At 43.0% G+C, this 23,449-nt stretch overlaps 1 protein-coding gene and 1 long non-coding RNA gene across 4 annotated transcripts in view; one reads left to right on the plus strand and one right to left on the minus strand.

The window, feature by feature from the left end:
• Nucleotides 1-1,030: 1,030 nt before the first annotated feature.
• On the plus strand, nt 1,031-7,039 carry Gm34324. Of its 2 annotated transcripts, XR_876901.3 has the most exons (5): nt 1,031-4,084; nt 4,364-4,477; nt 5,051-5,142; nt 5,785-5,888; nt 6,728-7,039. It is a non-coding gene; the product is annotated as a predicted gene, 34324 (long non-coding RNA). The 2 variants fall into 2 exon arrangements; XR_385685.4 differs by having other exon boundaries at nt 1,031-4,477.
• Nucleotides 7,021-23,449, minus strand: part of Fbxl17 (F-box and leucine-rich repeat protein 17) — a 458,236-nt gene continuing 441,807 nt past the window's right edge. Inside the window, exon 9 of one of the 2 annotated variants that reach the window (NM_015794.1) lies at nt 7,021-21,483. In NM_015794.1, the coding sequence (NP_056609.1) occupies nt 21,343-21,483 (141 nt within the window). In that variant the 3' untranslated portion in view covers nt 7,021-21,342. The remainder of the gene's footprint in view (nt 21,484-23,449) is intronic. The other variant, XR_385343.4, reaches the window with a different exon arrangement.

The raw sequence follows: 23,449 nt of genomic DNA on the forward strand, positions 1-23,449 counted from the left end.
GTCTTGGGATGTAAGTCTTCATTTCTTCAGGCTTTTGACTTCTTTTCAAATATAGTCCTTTGAGAAGTGTGTTTTCTACCTATGGGTTCAATGCCAGGCATGTCAGTAAGCACAGGGACTTCCACATAATTGTCATCACAGAATAGACAGAATGCTTAGGTAGGGAAGCAAGACAAACAAATCAACAGCCACCCATTCCCCGGGTCTACCACTGTGGTTTGCAGATACCCTACTAATGGGTACCTGTAATTTTAATTTTTTTCAAAACCTACTTTTAACGATGATTCTTAAACACTTTAACCTCCCTTCTAGCGCACCACCCACCAGAGGTAGCAGACAAGAAAGAATACGGGGGAAGTGGACCTGTTTAGAGAGGTTCTTTGGGGCAAATCCCACCTGCGTTGTCAGCAAATCAGCATTTCAGTTCACAGGTCAGCAGCAGCAGCTTGATCCACTCCCGAATACTAGCAGTCTAGTTTGGTGGAGTCAGGATAGCAAACACAGTGACAGGCAGGCCTCAGCCTTGGCACAAGTCAGCAGGAGGGACCAGGGCAAACAGAAAAGCCGGAAGAAGTTCTCAGCTGTGCCTTTCTCAGCAGAGCAAAAGTCAGTAAAGACTCAAGACTAGAAGGTGTTGCACAGCTACATCTACAGGCAAACTAAGTTCTGTCTCCATTCTGGCCTTTCAGTCCTATTTATACTCTATCCAAATATCACATGTCCTCCACTGGTCTTGCCTCAGCTGTATCACTCTGCTAATCAGCCTGGGTCAGCAGAAGTGGCAAGAAGCCAACAGCACACCACCACAAGTCTTTTGGTGTGTTTCTCTCTTTGGAGTCCCGACAAATGGAGTTCAACCACATAATGTAAGGCGGACCAATACACATGTGTCATTAGAAGAATCTTTTATCATGTCGTGTCCCTTCAAGTGCTGGCTTTAGCAGAACATCCTTTCACCCGTGTCTGCCTCAGTGAAACACTATCCAACACAACTGACTTTCCAAAGAACTCTTAAGTTTCCACTTCAGTTACCACATTATCTGTGGAACATACTCTGTCCATCAAAATGCCAGTAGGTTGTGTCTGTCTTGTGTGCTCCAATAATTTGCCACCAAGGTACCAACTCTGGTTGTTGTTTAGCCCTCTGGGGTTTAGAAAGATTCTTTGAGCCCAATTAGCTCTTCTCAAACCCTGGACTCTGTCAGGGTACCAGGGTAGAGTTTCTTTGATCAATTCTACCAAAGACTGATGCAGAACTGTCCATTCCTTGCAGGGTAACTTCCAAGCTATTCATCACAAGGACTGGAAAAGAACCTGCATAACCTTTCCTTGGTAACTTATTCTGGGGCCAATGGTTGATTCAGAGCTTCAAATGGGATGTGTTATCTAAAAGTAGGCGCTTAGGTTGATTTTGGTTTTGTAAGATATGCTTTAAAGAAGGGTTGGGGAGCTGGTTCAACAGCATGTGTTGTGCAAACAAGGGGAGTAGAGTTCAGATATTCAGAACCCACATACAAGCCAGGGTGATATGGTGGCCGTCCATAATCCCAGCCTCTGAAGTAGAGACAGGGGAATCCCTGGAACAAACTGGCCATTGAGACAGACCACGTGAACAAGTCCTGGGGTTGGCTGAGAAATCCTAAAATAGAAGAACCATTGAGGAAGACTTTGAGCATCAACCTTGGGCCTTCACATGCATTAGAATGTTTGTTTACATGTTCATTTGCACACACATGCACATACAAACAAGCATGCATATAGGCACAACACACACTGGTAGGGGGGGCATAAAAGAATTAAAAATAATCACAAAAAAAGGGAGAAAAGGAAGAAGAAATATTGGCCCAAATAAGATGAAGAAAGAGAACTAGGCAGAGTTGGAAGTTTAGCTATGATGCAGACCCACCTCATGTTAGCCAACCCAGAGGGTGCTATGGAGTGAATACTGGTAGTCAGAGCATTCTGTGGTGTGCTGTTATGATCCCTGTGCTCCCACCTAGTCACCAAGTGAGAGCTGGCCTGCAAAGAGTGTGAAGTGTAGAGGAATTTTAATCCTGCAACATGGCTGCTCTGACAAGAGAATCACATCCAAAGATATGACCCAGCTGGAAGACACACATACCCTGGTTTACATTATGATCTGGCTGGAATGTACACACTTTTAATCCCTAACAATGAAGGCAAAGTTAGTTTGTAGAGGAAGAAGCTAAATTTAAATGTAATGTTTAACTGAGGGGTAGACAAAGTGACGAATCAGAGAAAGATTTAACAGAATGAGTCAAAGATAGGATACATGCAACTCACACAAGAACAGCCCAGGAGAGGCTAGTTAAGAGCAGCAAGAGAGAAAGAAGGATGTGTGTGTGTGTGTGTGTGTGTGTAACAGTTACATTGGCACAGTTTTACAGAGACAGGTTACAGAGAGAGCAAGCTAGACACAGGTAAAGACAGGAGAAGTCAGAAAATGAGAAGAAGCCAGAAGATTAGAACATATTGTCAAAGTTAGTATGAGGCCAGGCAGAGCAATTCAGGCAGAAGATGCGAGAAGCTGGATTAAACCTGTCAGCTTGGAAGATTAGATTGTAAAAATGCTAAAAGCTTCCAGGTCTAGGCTTAGGGGTATTTAGAACAGAGAATCGATAAGTTATTTATTTACCAGTGAAATGAGCCGAATCAATCCAGATTAGGTTATACTAAGTGCAGATTTACAGGGAAGCTGCTCTCAATTGAGTTCACTGGCCCTGGGGAAGGAGGCCAGGGAAGTTGTCATGGGAAGGGAGAGAGAGGAGAGGATGAGCAGAAAGAGGGAGTGTGCACAGAGAGAGAGAAGGAGAGAGAGAAGGAGAGGGCAGGGAGACCAAAATGTCTGGATTATATAGGGAAGAGCCTCTGGGAGAAGGGCAGCCCAGTCCCTGGGCTGAAAAGTTCACAGGCATGCCAGGTAGGGACTGAGGGGTGCTGGGAGAACCTGGAGGCCAGGTCTGCTTTAGTATGTAAGAAAGGCACCTCAATCCCTTATCCTGGGGTCTGAAACAAAACAAGAATGAAATGTTCTGTGCTCAGCCCAAGCCATGTAGTTGAACAGCTGGGGTACGATGACAGCTCTCATCTCGATAGCTCTCATCTCATCCCTTCATCTGAAGAAATAAAAGTGACATTTACATTACAGTGATGTCATGTAAAGCAGTCCTCTACAGCTGGGGTGGCTCATAACAAAGCTGACAAGGGAGTGACCTGTCCCCCTTCCCCCTTTGCTTGACCACATTTGGAATCACTTTGTATGTGTCCACAGGATGACAACCTCAGGATTTCTGTGGACCTTTCTTCCTTAGATAGAAGTCGGAACTAATTTCATCCCCTTCTGTGAGTTCCTGGAGGAGCAGATGATGTGGGAACGCACAATTGATGCCAGGCTACCATTCTCCAACACTGAGTCTAGATTTTATTCACCTTCAGATGCCTCCTACTTTGCCTCTAATGAGGCCAAACTGGTATGCCAAGAGTTGTATTTTAGAGGAGGCATAGTTCTCCAAGGATAATAGGCTTTGCTTCAAAACCTCAATAGTTTGTGGAGGCTTCTCCTATGAGGAATTTCAAAAAAAAAAGCCCTTTGGATTATCCACTCAGATGTTCGTATCCAATTTTTCCTACCCAGGGACCTGATCTTGAGTTAGCCATCTCCTCTTGGCTATTCTAGCTTTTCTGATTTAAATCTTGAGCTTGGATTTCTGTGCTGTCTAGTTGACAATGACAAGATCATTTGGGGACCTGCAAGTTTTCATTTCTTGCTTTTGTTTGCCCATGACTCCAAAGAGCTATTTATGTTCTTGGTGGAGACCATCTGTAATACTTAGCAATCAACCTTCCAGGCCCAGGTTCAGTACAGCTACATCTTTATGGGTTTAAGGTGCCCTCCGGTTTATTTTACTGTTTTTTTCCCCTTGTACCAATCTACCATTCCAATTCACAGGTGATGGAAAGTTTTAACAACAGAGTCTCACGGTGTGGAGGTTATCTGTGTTCTACCTGTCACCAGAAAACAGGTGCTAATTGCCAGCCAGAAAGCCAGTGACTCAGCTCCCAGGTGTGACTTCTCACCACCACCTGCTCTCCCAGTCTTCTCTGAACCAGCTGTCACCAGGCTGCCTCTTCAGAAGCCAGAAGCAATCAGTGACCAATATTTCTTAGAGATTTATACAAAGGAGGGTAGGAAAGTGTTGGTTGTGGGAAGCTGGCCAGCAATAGAGGCTCAGCAAAGCTAGGCCCTGCTTTGTGGGGTGCCGTGGAGTGGATGTTGGCTAGGAATGTCTTGTTCCACTTCCCTGAAAGGGATGGCCGGTGATGAGTGATACGGTTTCCGCAGCTGAGGCTACAGCTGACTGACATCGTGACAACATCATCGAGGGGCTCTGCTGACGGCAGTCACGCTGAGAACTGGCCCACATGCTCCTCCCCAGGAGGAGATGAACACACACTGGTAAGCACCATCAGACAACCTGAGAGGACACATAGAGCCACAGTGACTTCACGAGTAGCCTGCAGTGATGCTGCAACCCAAGGCATAAAGGAAGTCATGTTTCCACACTGTAGGGTGTGGGGAAGTGGAGGGTACAGGAATAAGCATGTGAGTTTCAAAGTAAAGAGAGAAGTTTCCACAACAATCTAAGGAGGAACACAGACTTTTGACCTCTTTTCTGCTGTTCCCCCTATTGTTCTTTATATATATATATATATTTTTATATATATTGTTTCGTTTTTTAGACTTATTTATTATATATAAGTACACTGTAGCTGTCTTCACACACACCAGAAGAGGACATCATATCTCAACTATAGATGGTTGTGAGCCACCATGTGGTTGCTGGGATTTGAACTCATGACCTTTGGAAGAGCAGTCAGTACTCTGAACTGCTGAGCCATCTCTCCAGCCCACCCCCCCTATTGTTCTTAATGCCAATGTTGTTCAAGCCTGAGACACAGAATAAGGGTACTTGGCTTTAGAATTTGCCTTCCTTGAAAACCACTCGCCATCTCTGCTCGGGCTTTCTAGGTTTCTGCAAAACAATGTGTCAAAGGATGGCTTCTCTTCCCCACATTTGGAGATCCAAACAGAATGGATGGCGTTTTTCACCTATTCTGCAGGTATGCAAGCCAGAGAGTCATACCACTGGCCCTGTGGTCTCTCTCTCTAGCCCCTTTCCCAAAGCCATATTAGACCTGCTCTGTACTGATCGCTCTGCAGAAGTGACCAAGACTATCTTCCCCTTTGTGTGACTAACCATTCAGATCCAGCAGTTCTACAACGCTGCCTGTTTGAGAAAGCCAAGGCCACCAAGAGCACAAGGATTACTCTGAAAAAGGCCCTAATTAATAAATGTTCTACATTTTTATGTGTGAATGTTTAATATTTAATTTTTCAATAATTTTATCATTTATAATTTATTAAATTTATCTTGTGGCTTGTATTTATTAAAAATTGATATACTTCCTATTTCTTTTACTCCAATGTTAGGTTATTTTTATGCAAAAAAAAAATGAACAAAAACCAATGCATTTAAGTTCCAGAACAGTTTTCTTACGGCCTCTTTCAGAGAATATTAAGACTCTAATATCCTAGGGTTTTTCTGTGGTACTTCTTCCAGGGTTGCCTCGATGGCTGTTGCATTTATATAGGTCAGTGGGTCATCAGTCGGTCTTTCAGAACACGACTTACCTGGTCTGCTTCCTTCTCTCCCCAGCGATCTGAGTCTAGAGTTTATTGTAACGCTCATTTCTTTGCTATAGGACTGGTGTGAACTGAGAGAAGTCATGGTCCACAAGCCACAGACTCTGTCTCAGCATGGATCAGTGGCTCTCAGAGACTGCCAGCTCAGTGCCTCCAGTGACAGGTAAGAGAAGGGAAAGATCAGCAAAAGCAGAAAAAAAAAAAAAAGTTGGAAGTAGAGTTTGGTGGCAGATGTCTCCACCTTTCATAAGCAAATGTTTTCTCAGAATGTGTCTGATGTCTGTGGTCTGTCGTCTGGATTTGCCCTTTTGTAGCACCTAAGAGGAAGGCTTTGACATGTAGTTTAATACAGAGAAATGTACCCATTTTTGTAGAGGGAATGCTGTTTCAGTTTCTTTCTATAGTGCAGTTAGAGGCAGCTCAAGTTGTGATTAAGGTTAGGAGGTTATAAAATTATGAGACGGAAAGGAATGCATCCTAAGATTCAACCAGCGAACAGCAGGTCCAGCCCATTCCCTGTGAAAATTGTTAATTGAGCATTTACTATGGGAGCGGTCTGAAAGGCTAGCTGGAGAGAGAGGGGAGAGGCGAGGGGCGGGGCTAGGGATGAGACACAGGTCAGTTCAGTTGGCTGTGTGAGCAACAGACGGCCGGTCTGACCTTTGCATCTCTAACATTTTACATGAGTCCACGAAAAAGGGCTCATGGGGTGCGGTGAGATACTGGATATAAACTCCTGAAAGCTGAAAGGTAGCACTCACCATAGTTGACGTTATTCCATGGCTCCTTGTGAACAGGCCTTCTCACCGGTGACCTGCCAAGTTCGAGGGCAGAGTTCACGTCTGTTTTCACTTTATTCCTGCCATCCTGCACAGCGCCTGCCTCCCACCAGCCCTCATTTAGATGACCAGATAAATTGATGTCCCTGTATGCAGTCCTTCGCTAGCTTGGAAGCCACAGGAAGGCAGGTTAGATGTATTACTCATCAATGTGTTTCCTAAGGAACCGGGAAGAATGAGTGTTACGGAGTACGGAGACAGATGGACGAGTGCTGGTTCCACTGAAGAGCGGCTTCTGATCAATGAAGCAAAGATTCCTGAAAGTCAACTATTTTTCTGATCCAGGCTCCCTACACCCACCCCATGCCCTTCTCCCATCCTGGCAATGTTTAGTTGGGGCTCCTTCAGTGCCAAATGGAGCTCTTTCCTGTATTCGAAACTGTTAAGACTCTGAGGAATTTTGATATAATACATTAAAACATTTTCTCAGCCAAGTGTTTTACACAACATGAAATATTTTTCTATGGTAATGTTTCTTTTATTGAGTTTTTTTTTTTTTTACAAAAATTATCACACATTCTACAGATATTCAGCAACACTTACTCAACTGAAACACAAAATAAAATTACAGAAACACCAAATACAGACATTTCTCAAATTAACCAGAGGCAATTTGTTGTGACTGGGGAATAAGAGGGCATGATCTGAAATGCAGACTGGGAGAACTTGGGATCTATTCTGGAATACATCACAGGGGTGGGACACCCTTTCCTCCTGACCCAGTAGTCAGGACAGAAGGCCCAAACACTCTGACAGTTGTACAAGAAGTCTCAAATCACAGCTTCAGGTGTCAAAAAGGTGACAGTCACCGAGTACATCATACAGCCTAAAATGAATGGGCACAAGAAGATGAAGATCATGTGCCAAGAGTTACCAATTTGGGAGTGTCAGCTTGGGGAAGAAGAACCATAGGCTAAGGTAAGATGATGTAGAGATAGATGGTAGAGGCAGTGGCTTTAAGGTCCAGATCACCCGAAGATTGTGAAAAGCCCCCCTCCCCCCCGGGGGGGGAAGAAACTCCAATCTGGGAACTGAAGCCAAGTTTGTGTCTGGTGCTCAGGGAAGCTGTAGATTAAGGATGCAAAGCCCAACTCTTAATACCTCCCTTTGCATCTCTAAATCACACTGTCCTTGGATGTCCCCGTGTGAGTCAGAGGGAAAGGTCAAGGAGCCTACAGCCTGGCCAGGGGTGGGGGTGGGGGTTGGCTGGGGCTGCCAGCAGTACCTCACACAGCTATTACACACAATTTTCTCCCATCACCCATGAGTCATTTTAGTCCTAGTTGACAGATGAGGACATGAAGTAGTTGCTGATATACAAAGAACCAGAGATCAGGGGCCAGAATGTACGTTTTCTGACCCCTTACCCACTAGTTTGTACTTTTTAGTCCTAGTTGACAGATGAGGACATGAAGTAGTTGCTGATATTCAAAGAACCGGAGATCAGGGGCCAGATGTACATTTTCTGACCCCTTACCCACTAGTTTGTACTTTGTTTCCTTTGTATCTCTTTTTATCGATACTTTGTACTTTGTTTCTCTTGGTATCTCTTTCTATCAATTTTTCCTCTCTAGCTGGTTTTCCTTGCTCACTATTTATAGTAGTGTTCCTCACCCCACCCCATTATTCTCTGATTCCCTGTCCTAATCCTTAACACCACCAGAAATGTTCCCAGCTGTCCCCTTATTTATTATATGCTCTCCCTACCCTATCTCAACGAAAGTGCCCTGTAAGCAGGCCTTGCCTAAGATATTTACTGCCCAGTTCCCCAGCCTCCATCTTGTGTCTGGCATAGCACCACTACGTTTCTTTAAGATCTGTGGGCCAGGATTCCTCAACCATCTGGGGACCTGGTTCAGCTGCACATCGGTGCCTGGGCCAGCCCCTGCCATGCTGAAATATTAGTGTTGCTGGTCAGCTGAGCTCTCACCGTAACGTTTGATTTCTGAATTTTAGAGGCAGGCAAAATGGTCATTGAGGAGGGCAAGCCAGGATTAGAACAAAGGGGATGACCAAAGTACATCTCAAATAGGTAGATGGATTCTTTGTAGCAGCAGCAATTTCCTGTCTGAACACGTGTGCATCTTGTATATGACTGTTTCTGAATCTTACTTAGACAACATTTATCTTGCTTCTATCCTACACAGCACTTTAACAAACTGCCAAGCCTCAGATCCACCGGGCCCCCCTTCACGATCACATTAGGAGCTGCCCAGCAGTTGAAAACCTGTTTGAATTCCTAAGCAAGACTCGAAAACAGAAAATCCTCAAAGGCTGCAGCTTGGAGACCAACTCTCTCAAATAGGAATTTTCCTTTAGGGTCTGTTTGGTGAAAACAGAAGCTTCTAACTTTGAGGCAGGCCATGTCAGCGGTTTAATTTAAGACATCAAATGAGAAACAATCTGTCTGGTGTAACCTTTCGCCGGTGAAATGAACAGCCTCACGCCAGCTCCCAGAGAACACTCTCATTATCCCGGTCTCCGTGACATGGGACATATTGTCTCTTTCCTTGACTTGACCTTAACACATCATTGATGCAAAACATATTTCTAGTTTGAAAAATAGTCATCTAGAAAAGAAAACCATTTCCCTGTCTCAATTCACAGTCTCAGACTCAGCATTGGGGGAAATGTGTTTTACTTGTATCCGTGACTGGCTCCAGCCTCTTAAAAATTAGGGGAATATTTGAGAGCAGAACCCTAAAAATTTATTCTTCGCATTTCCATTCCTCCTTGTGGATGGACTAAGATCTATGAAACCCAGGGGAACAGAAGCTGTTGTTTAAGGTTCCTAGAAAACAACGGGGAGGGGCGGCTTGTTTAGCAGCAAAGACCTGTGACTGCATTAAACAAATTACATACAAACATAAAGTCTCCATTAGATCCTTAGAATTAGCGAAGACGTAATATTATCTATAGTGTGGAGACATCTATTGCAATAGGGAAAGGCTATTAGGTTGTTTTCCTTAACACTGCAGCTGATAAAACTGCAGCCCCAGAATAGACTGGAAGGGGAAGGCCCAGACAGGGGTCTCCTTGGGTGCATCATAACGAGTCTTCAGCCTTACCCACTTACTCTTTGGAAAGAGTTCTCTTGGAGGGATACACTTGTATTTATTGGTGCATTTGTGATTTGTGTGGGGCCTCCTTTTTTTTTTTTTTTTTACATCAGAATTAGCATCAACTGGGCAGTCCGGTACACCCCTGGTGAATAGAGCGAGAGACTCACCCAACTTTTCAGTCTCTGCTCCATCTTTTTGCAGTTGGTTCATGATCGAAGGTTGATGCGGGATTCTAATCACTATGTCATGGAATATGGCAGGAAGGAGAGAAAAGATCTTCCTTCTGCTGTGTGGTTCCCCTTAAAGGAGACCACCCAAAGTCTCCATGATTTACATACTCTTTAGTCACCAGCTAGAGCTTGCATTGCCATAAAAAGTGGTATCCAAAGTTGTTTCACATCAAAGTGGGCTTCCATTATTTGGGAAGGAAGGGAATTTGGTTATCAGGAGGCTCTGAGGTGTTGCCTTATGGCCGAGCACAGTACTTACGCCAGTGGAAATGCTGGGGTGTATAAATCCGGCCTCCTTGGAACAGTACCTCAGGAATATTTTGGTAGTGACAGACAAGCTCACACTAGACTAGCACACACAAGCATCATTTCTAGTGATGAGAGACCCCCGAGATCAGAAGAAAGTTAGAAGTTACTAACCAGGGATTCGGCCATTTAAAGAAAGGTACCATAGGGCTGGCAGGCTTGGTCAACATAGTGCTGTCGAGGCACAGAAAGAGTCTGGAGCCTCAGTGCTCAGGGGAGTGTAGAAAGGCAGATGCCTAGAGCTCGCTGACAAGTCCGCTGAATTGGGGGGCTCCTGGGTGACTGAGAGATCCTGTCCTCAAAAAATAAGGTGGAAGGGCTGGAGAGATAGGTCCATGGTTAGGAACACTTAATGCTCTTGCAGAGGACCTGGGTTTGGTTCCTAGCACGTGCATGGGCGGCTCACGACCAACTGTAATTTCAGTTCTAGGATATCCTATGCCATCTTATGACTTACTCAGGCACTCGGCATACATGTTGTCACAAGTCATATATACATACATGAATGTTGGCACACATTCATATATATACATAATATATATGTGCATATATATATACATATACATAGGAAACAATCAGGTGAAATGCAATCTAGGAAGATACTTGAAGTTCATCTCTTGATTCCATGTGAATACATATGTGTGTATATATCATCAACAAGAGAAAAGGAGGACAGAGGAGAGAGGAGAGAAGGGAGAGAGACAGAGAAAGAGAGAGGGGGGGAGACAGATAGACAGACAGACAGAGACAGAGGGAGGGACAGAGACAGAGAGAGACAGAGGCAAGGCAGAGGAAGCAGCAACAACACACTTGTGTGGGCTTTGCCTTAGTATCCTGAGAGAGCTTTTCCTGCTCTGCAGTGTGATACAGAGCAGAGAGCCATGGTCTTACAGAATTGAAGGTTGACAGAACGGAGTTTGAGGCTACTCAGGGTGCTGGAAACCAAGGGGGAGAAACCCTGGAAGGTAAAGAGACCCCTCAGAATCCGCAAGTCCATTCTGCAAATCTTTGGCAAAATTCTGTCCATGTGCGAGAAACAGATAAAGAGGCCAGTGAAAGCAAGAACTGGAGGACTGGAGAGATTAAAACAATTCTTCAGCACAGCCTGACACTGGCAAGAAAGGGCTGGGAATTTAAATCTCTTCAAGTTGCAGGAGTTGGCTGCTGTCGTGTTTCTCTCTCCTGTTCTTTTCTTGTCCTTGGATCCTAAGTGCACATGCATTAGATGACTTGCTGCAGCACTCGCCACCTACCAAGCCTCTTTCTCCCTGTTCGTCGGCTTGGATAATTTCTCCCGAATATATATATATATATATATATATATATATATATATATATTTCGTCCTTTGCCACTTTCTTCTGCCAACTTGAATTTGCTTCTAAGCCCATATTCAGTGAATTTTCTATTTCAGATATTGTACTTTTCAGTTCTAGATTTTCTATTTTTTTCTTAGTTTCCATTTCTCTGCTGAGATTCCCCCATCTGCTAACTCACTGTGACCACTCCCCCAACTGTGAGCTCACTGTGACCACTCCCCATCTGCTAACTCACTATGACCACTCCCCCAACTGTGAACTCACTGTGACCACTCCCCATCTGTGAACTCACTGTGACCACTCCCCATCTGTGAACTCACTCTGACCACTCCCCCAACTGTGAGCTCACTGTGACCACTCCCCCAACTGTGAGCTCACTGTGACCACTCCCCCAACTGTGAACTCACTGTGACCACTCCCCATCTGTGAACTCACTGTGACCACTCCCCATCTGTGAGCTCACTGTGACCACTCCCCATCTGTGAACTCACTGTGACCACTCCCCCAACTGTGAGCTCACTGTGACCACTCCCCCAACTGTGAACTCACTGTGACCACTCCCCGTCTGTGAACTCACTGTGACCACTCCCCCAACTGTGAGCTCACTGTGACCACTCCCCGTCTGTGAACTCACTGTGACCACTCCCCCAACTGTGAGCTCACTGTGACCACTCCCCCAACTGTGAACTCACTGTGACCACTCCCCATCTATGAACTCATTGTGACCACCCCCGTCAGAATTTAGATTTATCTTTATAATACCAACATCTAAGTTGAATCTTGTCTATTTCAATTGGCTGATTTTGCTTTCTAAATATGGGTCAGATAAATTTGTAGATCATGTACTTGAGAGATTATGATTTTTCTTATTTCTCTTTGTTAACTTTTTTTTGGCCTCAGGGGGTTATTGGCTGATAACCTTCAGTTTGTGGAGGCTTGTGTTTTCTGCTTTGTTACAGATAAAACACAAATGACCAATACCAGGACAGTGGTGGAGCAATATGCCAGATTCTATACACAGTAACAAGATAATAAGGGATTGTGAACAAGTTCGCATCAACAATTTCTCCAACTCAAAAGCAAAGAAATACTGAACCAATCACAAAATCCAGAAGTTTGTCTTTACTGAAAGTCTAGGTCATGTGACTGCAGGAGTCCTTCATATGCTTTCAGAAATTATTCTAATCTTGCATCAACATCAATTCTTTTAGGAAATAGATGAATGCTATGAGGCTATAGTCAAACAAAAAACATGATAGAACTTCTATAATTATACTAATCTATCTTCCAGAATTACAAACAGGATAAAGAAAACAAATCAGAAGAAACATATAAATATGACATATTGAGGAGAACCAGAAATGTTAAGTATGGTTGAACAGGAACGAGGACGATTGACTGAGCTTATTGCCCACTTATCATAATAAAAAATAACTACAGGGCACGTAAATATTTCAGCTCTGTGAAGGGCAGGTACAGATGCTGAGGTCAGACGCAAGGACTCCGATCATCACAGCCACTCAGCGTCACACCCACCACCACAGCCAGTGTAGTAGGCTCACCATGAACAAGAAACACAGGACATAGTGTCGCAAAGAAATCAATACAGTTTTGCTTGTATGTGGCATGATTTCTTTGGTTAAAAAAAATTCATACTGAAAAGGAAGTATTTACCACCAAGGAGTGAACTTAGCAAGGCCGCTGAATTCAGAAACAATTCGTACAACTAAATTGCACTTCTAACCAAGAAAGTCTTCAGTTCCTTTCGTAGTAGCATCAAAAGGCAGAGAACACATAGGGTTGATTAAAGGAAAGAGTGCACGACTTTGCTTAGCCGGGAGTGGGACATTTAAGTGGGAAGCCTTTGATAAAGAGGTGAGTCTATGGAGCAGGAGAGTCGATAACACTAAGGTGTTAGTTACTTACAGATCAACGTCATTGAAACAGATCTCAGCATCGTTTTATTAAGCTTGTTTATTAAGTTGACAATGCAATTGTAAAATAAATATAAAGAAAGAACAAAACTGGAAAATATGTAAATGTCCATGTAGGTGAGTGTACTGACTGGTTTTGTGTGCCAACTTGACACAGGCTGGAATTATCACAGAGAAAGGCGCTTCAGTTGGGGAAATACTTCCATGAGATCCAGCTGTGGGGCATTTTCTCAATTAGTGATCAAGGAAGGTGGTGCCATCCCTGGGCTGGTAGTCTTGGGTTCTATAAGAAAGCAAGCTGAGCAAGCCAGGGGTAGCAAGCCAGTAAGTAACATTCCTCCGTGGCCTCTGCATCGGCTCCTGCTCCCTGACCTACTTGAGTTCCAGTCCTGACTTCCTTTGGTGATAACCAGCAATTTGAATGTGTAAGCTGAATAAACCCTTTCCTCCCCAACTTGCTTCTTGGTCATATTTTTTGTGCAGGAATAGAAGCCCTGACTAAGACAGTGAGTGTGGCATTCAAAGCCACACAGCATTGTAGTGTTGGTCTGAGATACAGAATAAAAGCCTATAATACAATAGGAGACAGGACACATACACTGTCAATTACTTACTACAAAATGTTAACAGGGTTCAACGAGGAAACATATACTAAGACTGACTTAGGGTTTTACTAAGTGTGATCAAACACCATGACCAAGGCAACTCTTATACAGGACAACATTTAGTTGGGGTTGGCTTATAGGTTCAGAAGTTCAGTCCATTATCATCACGGCAGGAACATGGCAGTGTCCAGGCAGGCATGGTGCAGGAGGAGCTGAGAGTTCTACATCTTCATCTGAAGGCTGCTAGCAGAATACTGACTTCCAGGCAGCTAGGATGAGGATCTTAAAGCCCACACCCATAGTGACACACCTACTCCAACAAAGCCACACCTACTCCAACAGGGCTACACCTTCTAATAGTGCCACTCTCTGGGCCAAGCATATATAAACCATCACAAAGACCAATCAACTGCTCTGTAGTGTAGATTAAAAACAAAACAAAACAAACACCACCACCACCAACAAAAAACAAACAAACAAAAAACTAATGTCACAAAAGAGACCAGGCAAGGACTAAGCATACATGCACATGTCCTTGACATGATTAGTCACCTGGGAACAGCATTTAACATTACACAATAGGCAGCCACACATGCCTTTGCGACAAGCTAAGTTTAAAGGACTGATATCAAGTGCCAGTTGGAATGTGGGCTGATTTGATCTCTTATTCTTGGGTGCTACAACCTTAAAAGTTGCCACTGACTTAGGAGAGCTTGGAAGTTTCCCCCCCGAGGTCCATACATAACAGATCCTATGACTCGGGAATTTTACTGTTATGTGTGTTTGCAAGAAAGAGAGAGAGAGAGAGAGATGGGAGGGGGCGGCTAGTATCACTTGCCAAAGGGTTTATGGAAAAACATTTAGCTGCTTTCTGTCCTCTGGTGTCAAATGAGCAATTTCTTTCTTTCTTTTTCTTTTTTGTTTCTTAAGCTTTAGTGCTCTGAGTGTGTGTGTGTGTTTGCTTATTTTTAAAATTAACTTAGTAAAACAAGGTAATAACTCAGGTATCCATTAGTAGAATGGAGTAAGTAGTGCTCCCATTATACACTTGCTACTCAGCTACGGTTGGTAGCACAGCATGGATGTCTTAGGGTTACTATTGCTATCATGAAACACCATGACCAAAAGCAAGTTGGAGAGTGAAGGGTTTATTTGGCTTACATTTCTACATTGTAATCCATCACTGAAGGAAGTCAGGACAGGAACTCAAACAGGGCAGAAACCTGGAAGCAGGAGCTGATGTAGAGACCATGAGGGATACTGCTTGCTCTTCAATGGCTTTTGAAGAGCCTGATTTTTTTGTTGAATCCAGGACCACAAGTGCAGGGGTAGCACCATCCACACGGGCTGGGCCCTCACTCATCAATCACTAATTAAGAAAATGCCTTATAAGCTTGCCTACAACTTAATCTTATGGAGGCAGTTTCTCAGCTAAGGTTCCCCTCCTCTTAGAGTATAGCTTGCATCAAGTTGACATACAATAGATAAACCACAAAGAAAAATCATCTGGGAGAAAATTACACCAATAACACATATTGTTTGATTTCATTCATAAAGTGTTAGGTAACGGGCACAAGAAATATGTGATGGCATTTAAAAACAGCCCTTGGCTTTGCTAGTAGGAAATTAGGGAATTTTCTGGGGTGGTATACACACACACACACACACACACACACACACACACACACACACGCACAAGCACACACGCACAAGCACACATCATGAACATTTACATAAGACATAGCTCTTGTAGGACATGTGTTTCAAACATTCTTCAAATTTCATAAAGTTAGAGATGTATATTTTACTGTAGGGAAAGTCTACCTCAATTTTTAAAAATGTTTATTTCCAGACTGTGATTTCCATGAGCTGGGCATCTGCTTTGGTCTGAGTGGCTCATGGAAAACTTCCTTACTATGGTAACATCAGCTAGTTGGTTATTTAATTGAGAAAGTTGACCAAAACATTGAAAAGGCTTATATGCAGATAAACGTTTTCAATATTTTATTTTTCGATAAAGCTGTGTGTGCGTGCACACATGCTCAGCACTGTTCTTTTGATGTGAGGCCGGGGCATTTTTCTTTGATTCCCATTATCTATTAGCATCCTTGCAAACTATGCCCGCAATGCATAATCTATGATCTCTATTCCCGATTCCTTAAAACAGTTAGAAATCAAACGCAGTTTTGGAGCAAGCTAAATATAAAATCCTTCCAGGATCTCTATTTTGGTTTCCCCACATTTTACGCGTCCTCTGTGCTCCACAACTAAATTGACAAATTATTATTTTTGGTACCTCACGCCTTTCATCTGAATTTCCAGAGGACTTAGCTTTGTTGCTGCAGCTGAAGAACAGCGACAGCTCTTTTCCACCAGTCTTATTTAACCCGGTTGAGTGCCATTTTGTCATCATCACGATGGCCAGCCACACTCAACCAATTGAGGTGTCCGGAAACTTCTCACTTAAGTGAGGGAGAAGGGCTTCCTTCCTCACATGGCCAAATAAGACCACAAGAAGGGGAGAGGGAAGAGCTTGTTGACTTCTTAATCTGTTCATCTCTAGAGGTCTCTCACCTCCTTGCCCTCGGCATAGTTTTCGCTTCACAGCTACAATCCACCGTGAAGCCACTGCGTTTACTCTTCCCACCCTGACCTTTCTCTCCTTTGAAATGGAAAGGGGAACACTGACTTAAAAGTGTCTCCACAAACTTTTCTAAAGTGGCAAATAAAAACATAAAATTATATCTGGCTTTTAAAATATTTTAGAGAATGCCACCAACTCAAACCAGGATCAAAGAGAAGCCAGGACCACAGGGTAAAGAGACTGCCATAGGGGCTGATGGGAGCTTCTATAGCTTTTTGGTAAAAACTGAATTGGCTCAACTCCTTTGCAAGATTTGTGGCATCCTACAATAAAATTAAGGATGTGCAAATATTAGCAATTCCTCTCTTATATATGTGACCTGGGGATACAGGTGCCTAGGTCCATGTGGGCATAAAAGCAAGAGTTTCCTTGGCAGTAAGGTTTCTAATTATCCCATATTGAACCCCAAATGCTTTTCCATGGTTCAGTGGTACTGACATGAAGATTGTTGTTAGCCCTTTCGGAAGGCTTGTGTGTGTGTGTGTGTGTGTGTGTGTGTGTGTGTGTGTGTGTGTGTATTCACATATAATGCAGTGAGGGAGTACCTGCGGGGCATACCAAGGTGCTCCCCTGAGAAGTCACTCCATGCAACAGATCTGGTATAAGGGGGTTTATTTGGGGGGAAGGGAGGGAAGTGACGATTAGGGGAAGGGGTAGGGACAGACAAGCATACATGCAGACTGACAGGATCAGAGCCATGAGGGCCGAGAAGGGGGAACAGAGGACAAAAAAAGGGAGGGAAGAGCTGGTAGAACTGAGCTACCTCGTTAAGAACATGAGAGCAAAAGAAGGAGGAAGATATTTTAATGGAGTTGGAAGGGAGGTTACATTTGGAACAAGGGACATACCTGTCTCTCATAATGTGAAGTAAGAAGTCTTTTGGGTGTTTGCAGTATCTGTCAGCTGACTTGTGAAGTGCTATGCACAGAGCTTGCTTCCCCCTGACCTTAGGACTACACACACACACACACACACACACAAATGCACATACATACATGCACGCACATATATACATGCATGCACAGATGCATACACTCACAAACATGTGCACACACATACACATGCATGCATATACACCTCTCTCACACATACACACATGCATGCACATATGCACTCATACACACACATGAACACACACACACACATATATACATGCATGCAAGTGCACATGCATGCATGCACACACATATATATACACATGCACAGACACATACACACTCACAAACGTGTGCACACACACATGTACACATGCATGCACATACATCTCTCCCACACATATAAAAATGCATGTACATATGCACTCATACACACAATCATACAAATACATGCACACACACATATATATGCATGCAAGTACATATGCATGCATGCACACACATACATATATTCATGCACAGACACATACACATACACACACTCACATTCACACACAAATGCAATCTCTCTCTCTCACACACACACACACACACACACACACACACGCACACACACACTTACTTTTCTTTCAAGGCAAAATGTTTCAAAATGTTATTGTTTCAAGGATATTGGTTCATTATATTTCCCTGGCACCGCTACCTTTGACCTTGCAAAGCCTGTGTGTGAGGTCATCTGCCAGCGTCTCACTGGCTCTAGCTTCTGGCTGACTCAGGAGTGAAGCTGAAGGAAAAGTGGGGTGGTAAATGCAACAGTAACCATGAAGAAAGGGAGTTGGAGTGGCCTATATATTCATTTGTACAAATTTACTCCAAGGCAAGCTTTCTTCCAGATTTATGGTTTGCTTTAGAGCAGATCCAGTCATCTGTCTTATCTAGGAATGAAGGTGCTGGTGGCTTAATTTTCACATTCAGCTCAATTATTTGTTATCTCCAAGAGTGCCTCTCAGTATTTGTCTCCCTACATCCATGAAGCCTGTATTGTAATCCATTTTTTTTTATTTAGAATTGAAGAAACAGTATAATAAAGACTTCATTTGAATATAATTAGCAAGATGTTTTTAACCCCACCCATTAGTAAGTGACTCCATTGCAAGATGCTGCTTAGAAATACAGCAAAAACATTTCTTGTCAACAAAAATCAAGATTTCTGGGCAGTCTACATTCATTTGGTATAATGTCTTCCTTTTTTAAAAAAAAATCACCATTGTCTGGAGCCACGCAGACTTACTTGGGCAGCATCTATTTGTGAGACTGTTAGGTTTAACAAGTCTTTATTTAGTGACTCGTTTTTCCATCTTCTATTATATTAATCACAAAGTTGAACAGACTGCGTTCTGTAGTCATCTTTTCTGGCTGAATGGTGCATTTGGGCATGTGGGCGCGCATGCATGCACAAGGCACAGGCTGAGGAGATCTCAGGCTACAGAAGAGTTAGTGAGCGAGCATCAGCCTGCCCTGTGTCCTCGGGCCACTTTCCATCAATGCTTCTCATCTCCAGATCTTTCAAGTGATGCCAAACTGTGGAAAAACTTTCAGAAATGCATGACTGTCTCTTCCATCCTGTTGTGAATAAAACAGCTGAATCAAACAACGCAGGCTCTTTTGGAAGTCTCCCTTTCTTCATGAGCTGCTGGCATCCTTACAGTTCGTTATTAGCCAAGGGAGATCACAGGACTGGGCGCTGAAGGATCTTAGATATGGTTTTAGTTTGGGAATATGTTCCTGCAGATGGCTGCGTTTTGGTGACTGAAGAGTCCCATGTAGCGGCAATGCGTGTATTAAACATCCCGCAGGAGAGCTGAGTTAATCTTCTAAGCATAGTGCCCAAGAGGAAAAACCTCCTATTTACCGATAGTCATAGTAGGCCTGACTCCAACTGACCCTTCAGTCGCAATGACTGTCATATTGCCAGCTGGTTTTGGTACATGTTCATGACTCAATTAAAATGGAAGAGGAAATAACATCCATGGGACTAGACTTTGGTTCCTATGGTAATGATGTAATAATACATATGTCACATAAAATCTCCTATTTGGTTATGAAAAAGGTACTTTTTGTTTTTTAACTGATTGGGATTAAAACAATAAACTGCCACATCAGAAGCATGTTGACAAACTGGAGGGAAACAAACCTTTTCTACAGAGAAGGAGTTGTTACACACACGTGCATGGTGTGCAAATGGAAGGCAGCTTCTGCCTCCTACAGCTAGCATTGCTTCCGCAGGGCTGGGATTTATAGGAAACAAACTCAAACCTCATTATAATTGTTAAAGACCAAAGACCACATACAGGGAGAATAAATAGCAAGTTCAAAAGTCAAGGTTTTGCTTTTCCTACTACGAAAGATAATCACTCTTTAGCTTAAAAAGGCTCCCTGCTGCCTGCTTATAAATCCAGACATAGGAGAGGTCATCTGAGCCTGAGTCCCTGCAACGGCTGACTGTAGAAATGTGTGACATCAAAACTTACACTCCTTTCCTGATAGGTACTGACAGAAGTAAAAGCTGGTAATACTTAATTAAACTAAAATATGTATTTCTGGCAAGTGTAAACAGAATCTTAATGAACAGATTTTCTAAATTCTCTCCTTAGCTCATACGTTAGCTAACAGTAGATCTTTGCAGTAGTGTAAGAACTATTTAAAATTATAACATGCATATATTCAAAAAACCTGTTCTCAATCCCAAAGCAAAGGAAAAAAATACAATAGGAAGATTGTCTACATACATCTCATTCATTAATCTTCTATCAATAACTACCCCACCTCAGAATATATTTTCATAATTACCAAAATAATGAAATGATCTGTAAAATTTTTAAAATAACTGCACACCATTAATTACATTCATGGCTTCAATGTGAATAATGCCAAGATTAGCCCCAAATGTCACTAAAATGCATCTTGACCAGTAACTGTCCACACAGTAAAAGCGAACACAGTGTTAATGCAAAACCAACTAAAATATTTATTACTTAACAGAATGCATTTACAGAATAATGAATAATTAACTTTTGTGAGCTGGCCAGGGGACATCAGACTGTTGCCTCCATATACAAATTTACAAAAGGCTTTATTCAGTCTACTTCCTAAGTTACCTATAAGACAGCAAGTTGTCCACCACTGGGCACAGTACGTTAGGCATAGCCACAGTGGAAGGCATGCTCTCTTCATGACCCAGGAAGGTTCCTCTGGCAGGAAAGAATTTACCAAGCGAGAACCTGACCTAGCATGTGTGTATGACAGTACAAGAGAGTGGAACTTTAGCTGTGTACTCCAGGATTTTGAGGGGTTCTAGTCTCCAGGCTTCTAGTTAGAGCAACATCACTTCTGTTTTGGTCTTCTCAGAAGCGTACAAGTAGCCTACCTATCACCGAACAAAGCCTTTCTGCGAGCATTTCCGAGATGTGTCAGAACTTAAAAGCTCAAAACTATACAACCAGTTTTCTGACTTGAGATTCCACAAAGTCTTTTTAGAGAAATAGACGTTTGAATTGGAAAACAAAACAAAAAACAAAAAGGTCCTGGTTTTCATAATCTTCTGTTTTAGGGAAAACAAGCCAGCTCACCTTGGGGTAAGTAACAGTGCGCTTATGCTATGCAGAATGCAAACAAGACACAAACGGAACACTCGGGTACACACACTGACAGGTGACGGTTAAAACCTTTCCGAAAGACCCCCTATTGGAGCCCCCCATTTCTCCATTCTGCTGAACCGGCCTGAGTAGACCTGGGCATAGGAAGAGAGTTAGGAGGTGGCAGCGGACATATTGGGGGTCCAGCCCATCTGGTAGGCTCTCTCCAAGGTCCTCTTGCAGTCCTGCAGAACGGTGCTGAAGGTGATGTGCGGGTACTGCTGCACCAGCTGCTCCACTGTCAATTCATTGACCTGTGAGCAGAGAAGAGTCATCATCAGACACAGGGGCCACCAACACCATGCAGCCTGTGCTCACAGGGGTGCTGTGGGGCATGCGACGTGCCAGGGAACAACAGCTCTCCCTTTCCTTTCCACTTAGCAACATGACCAAGGATTTGCTGAGCGCGTGCATTTTTCCTCTGGTCTGACTTCTCTGATACTCTAGAATTGCACTGCCCGTATGGATTTTTAATTAAACATGATGTCATGAAATCAAATGTACCTGCTAAACATAAATGACTAAATGACTGGGATTTACCAAGATCGCAGTAATGCCCATTAAGAACACAGAAAATGGGAGGAAGAACGCAGTAGGAGCATCTCCTGTATCTCTGACTTCTTCACCCATGGAAAAGCCTTTTTAGGCTGGACACTGTACATTGGGGTGGGGGTGGGGGTGGAGATACACAGGATTCTAGATAGAAGTGCAAAGGAAAATGTTTATTTTTCTTCCCTTTAAATGTTAAGACATTGCAAACCTCAGGCCCTGTGTGAGAAGGGCTGAAATTCGAGGAATCAATAATTAAAGCATACATGGCTGGCAGGTCAGGGATGGCCCCAGCAGACCTTAGCCATCAAAGAGTCCACCTTGATTCCCGATTAGACAAGGCAATCAGACAGGCCTAATTAAAACTAACACCTTTACAATTGCTGTGCTGTGAAGGGATTAATTTGTCAATTATTTTTAAGCTGATTGCCGTTCATATCACAGAGATAGACAGCTTCCTTCATCCTTTAGATAAATAAATGATTAACCTAAGAACCACAACTTATAGGTAGCTTTACTTAAAATCTTTATTGAACACTTGGGCATTTTTGAATACATCAATATTTTATTTGTACTGTGTAAGCTATACTGAGTTAAGGCTGAACGAAGGTATTTGTGGTAGACATTTTTAAGCATCCCTCTTAATGTTCATTATTGAAAACCAACAGCACCACCTTTAAAAAAAAAAAACCCTAAAAAAACAAAAGCAAGCCAATCAAGTCAGAAGGCCTGGCTGTTTGTGCTGAAAGCCTGCTGATAAGTCTAATGATCATCAAGTTTGGGTTTCTGCACTTTTCTAATTATGTGATTTGAAAGTTAGGTTGTCTTTCATTTTTGTTCAATAGTGAGAATTGCCATTGTCACATTGTACTGGTGACATTTAAGGTTTAGGACAAGGTCTTGATAAATATCCAGGCTGACACTGAGCACATGATACTAAGATCTCCCAAGACCTGGATTACAGCTGTGAACTCCCATGGCCAGCTGTCAAGAAGTATCTCTAGTTATGATGTGTTTGTTCCAATTTTTCCTTCCTCCACCCACCCCCTCTTTCTTTTAAATCTAGGGTTAGACTCCTCAGCTTTGGAAACAAGACAAAGGGACTACATTATAGACTTGAGGCTATAAGGCTCAGATGTGATCTTATGCCTAACACTATGACTGACACAATGAGCCCTTAAATGGCAGCTCTGGTCATTGGGACAGGTACTCACTGGAGAGTTCCTGAATGCCAGGGTCAACTAATGATGTACAAGCTACAGCTATCCTCACAGTGCTAACCCGCATCGCTCTGCTTCTAGAGATGTCAGAAGTTAATCTTCATAGCAGTGCTCATTACAATGCTCATGGGAAAACAGTCACAGCCAGAAATGCTTTTCAGAACAGGCTTGTACTGCACCACTGCTCTTATAGATATATAATAGTTGAGTTATAGAAAACAAAACCTTTCCCTAGTTTCTACCACCATCCCTTCGTATGTAAGTGTCAAATTAGTATATATTTTAATTGTCTTATGTTAGAGTAATTTTTAAGAACTGTTGTCTGGGCTGCTGACTTGAGTTTCATAAAAAAAAAAAAAAAGTCATGAATGAATTTTGGTGTGGGATTAGGACAGAATCTCCAGTAATTTCAGAAATGGCTCTGGAAATACTTCTGCCATTTTGAACTACA

Source organism: Mus musculus, chromosome 17 (genome assembly GCF_000001635.26).
Source record: "Mus musculus strain C57BL/6J chromosome 17, GRCm38.p6 C57BL/6J".
NCBI lineage: Eukaryota > Metazoa > Chordata > Mammalia > Rodentia > Muridae > Mus > Mus musculus.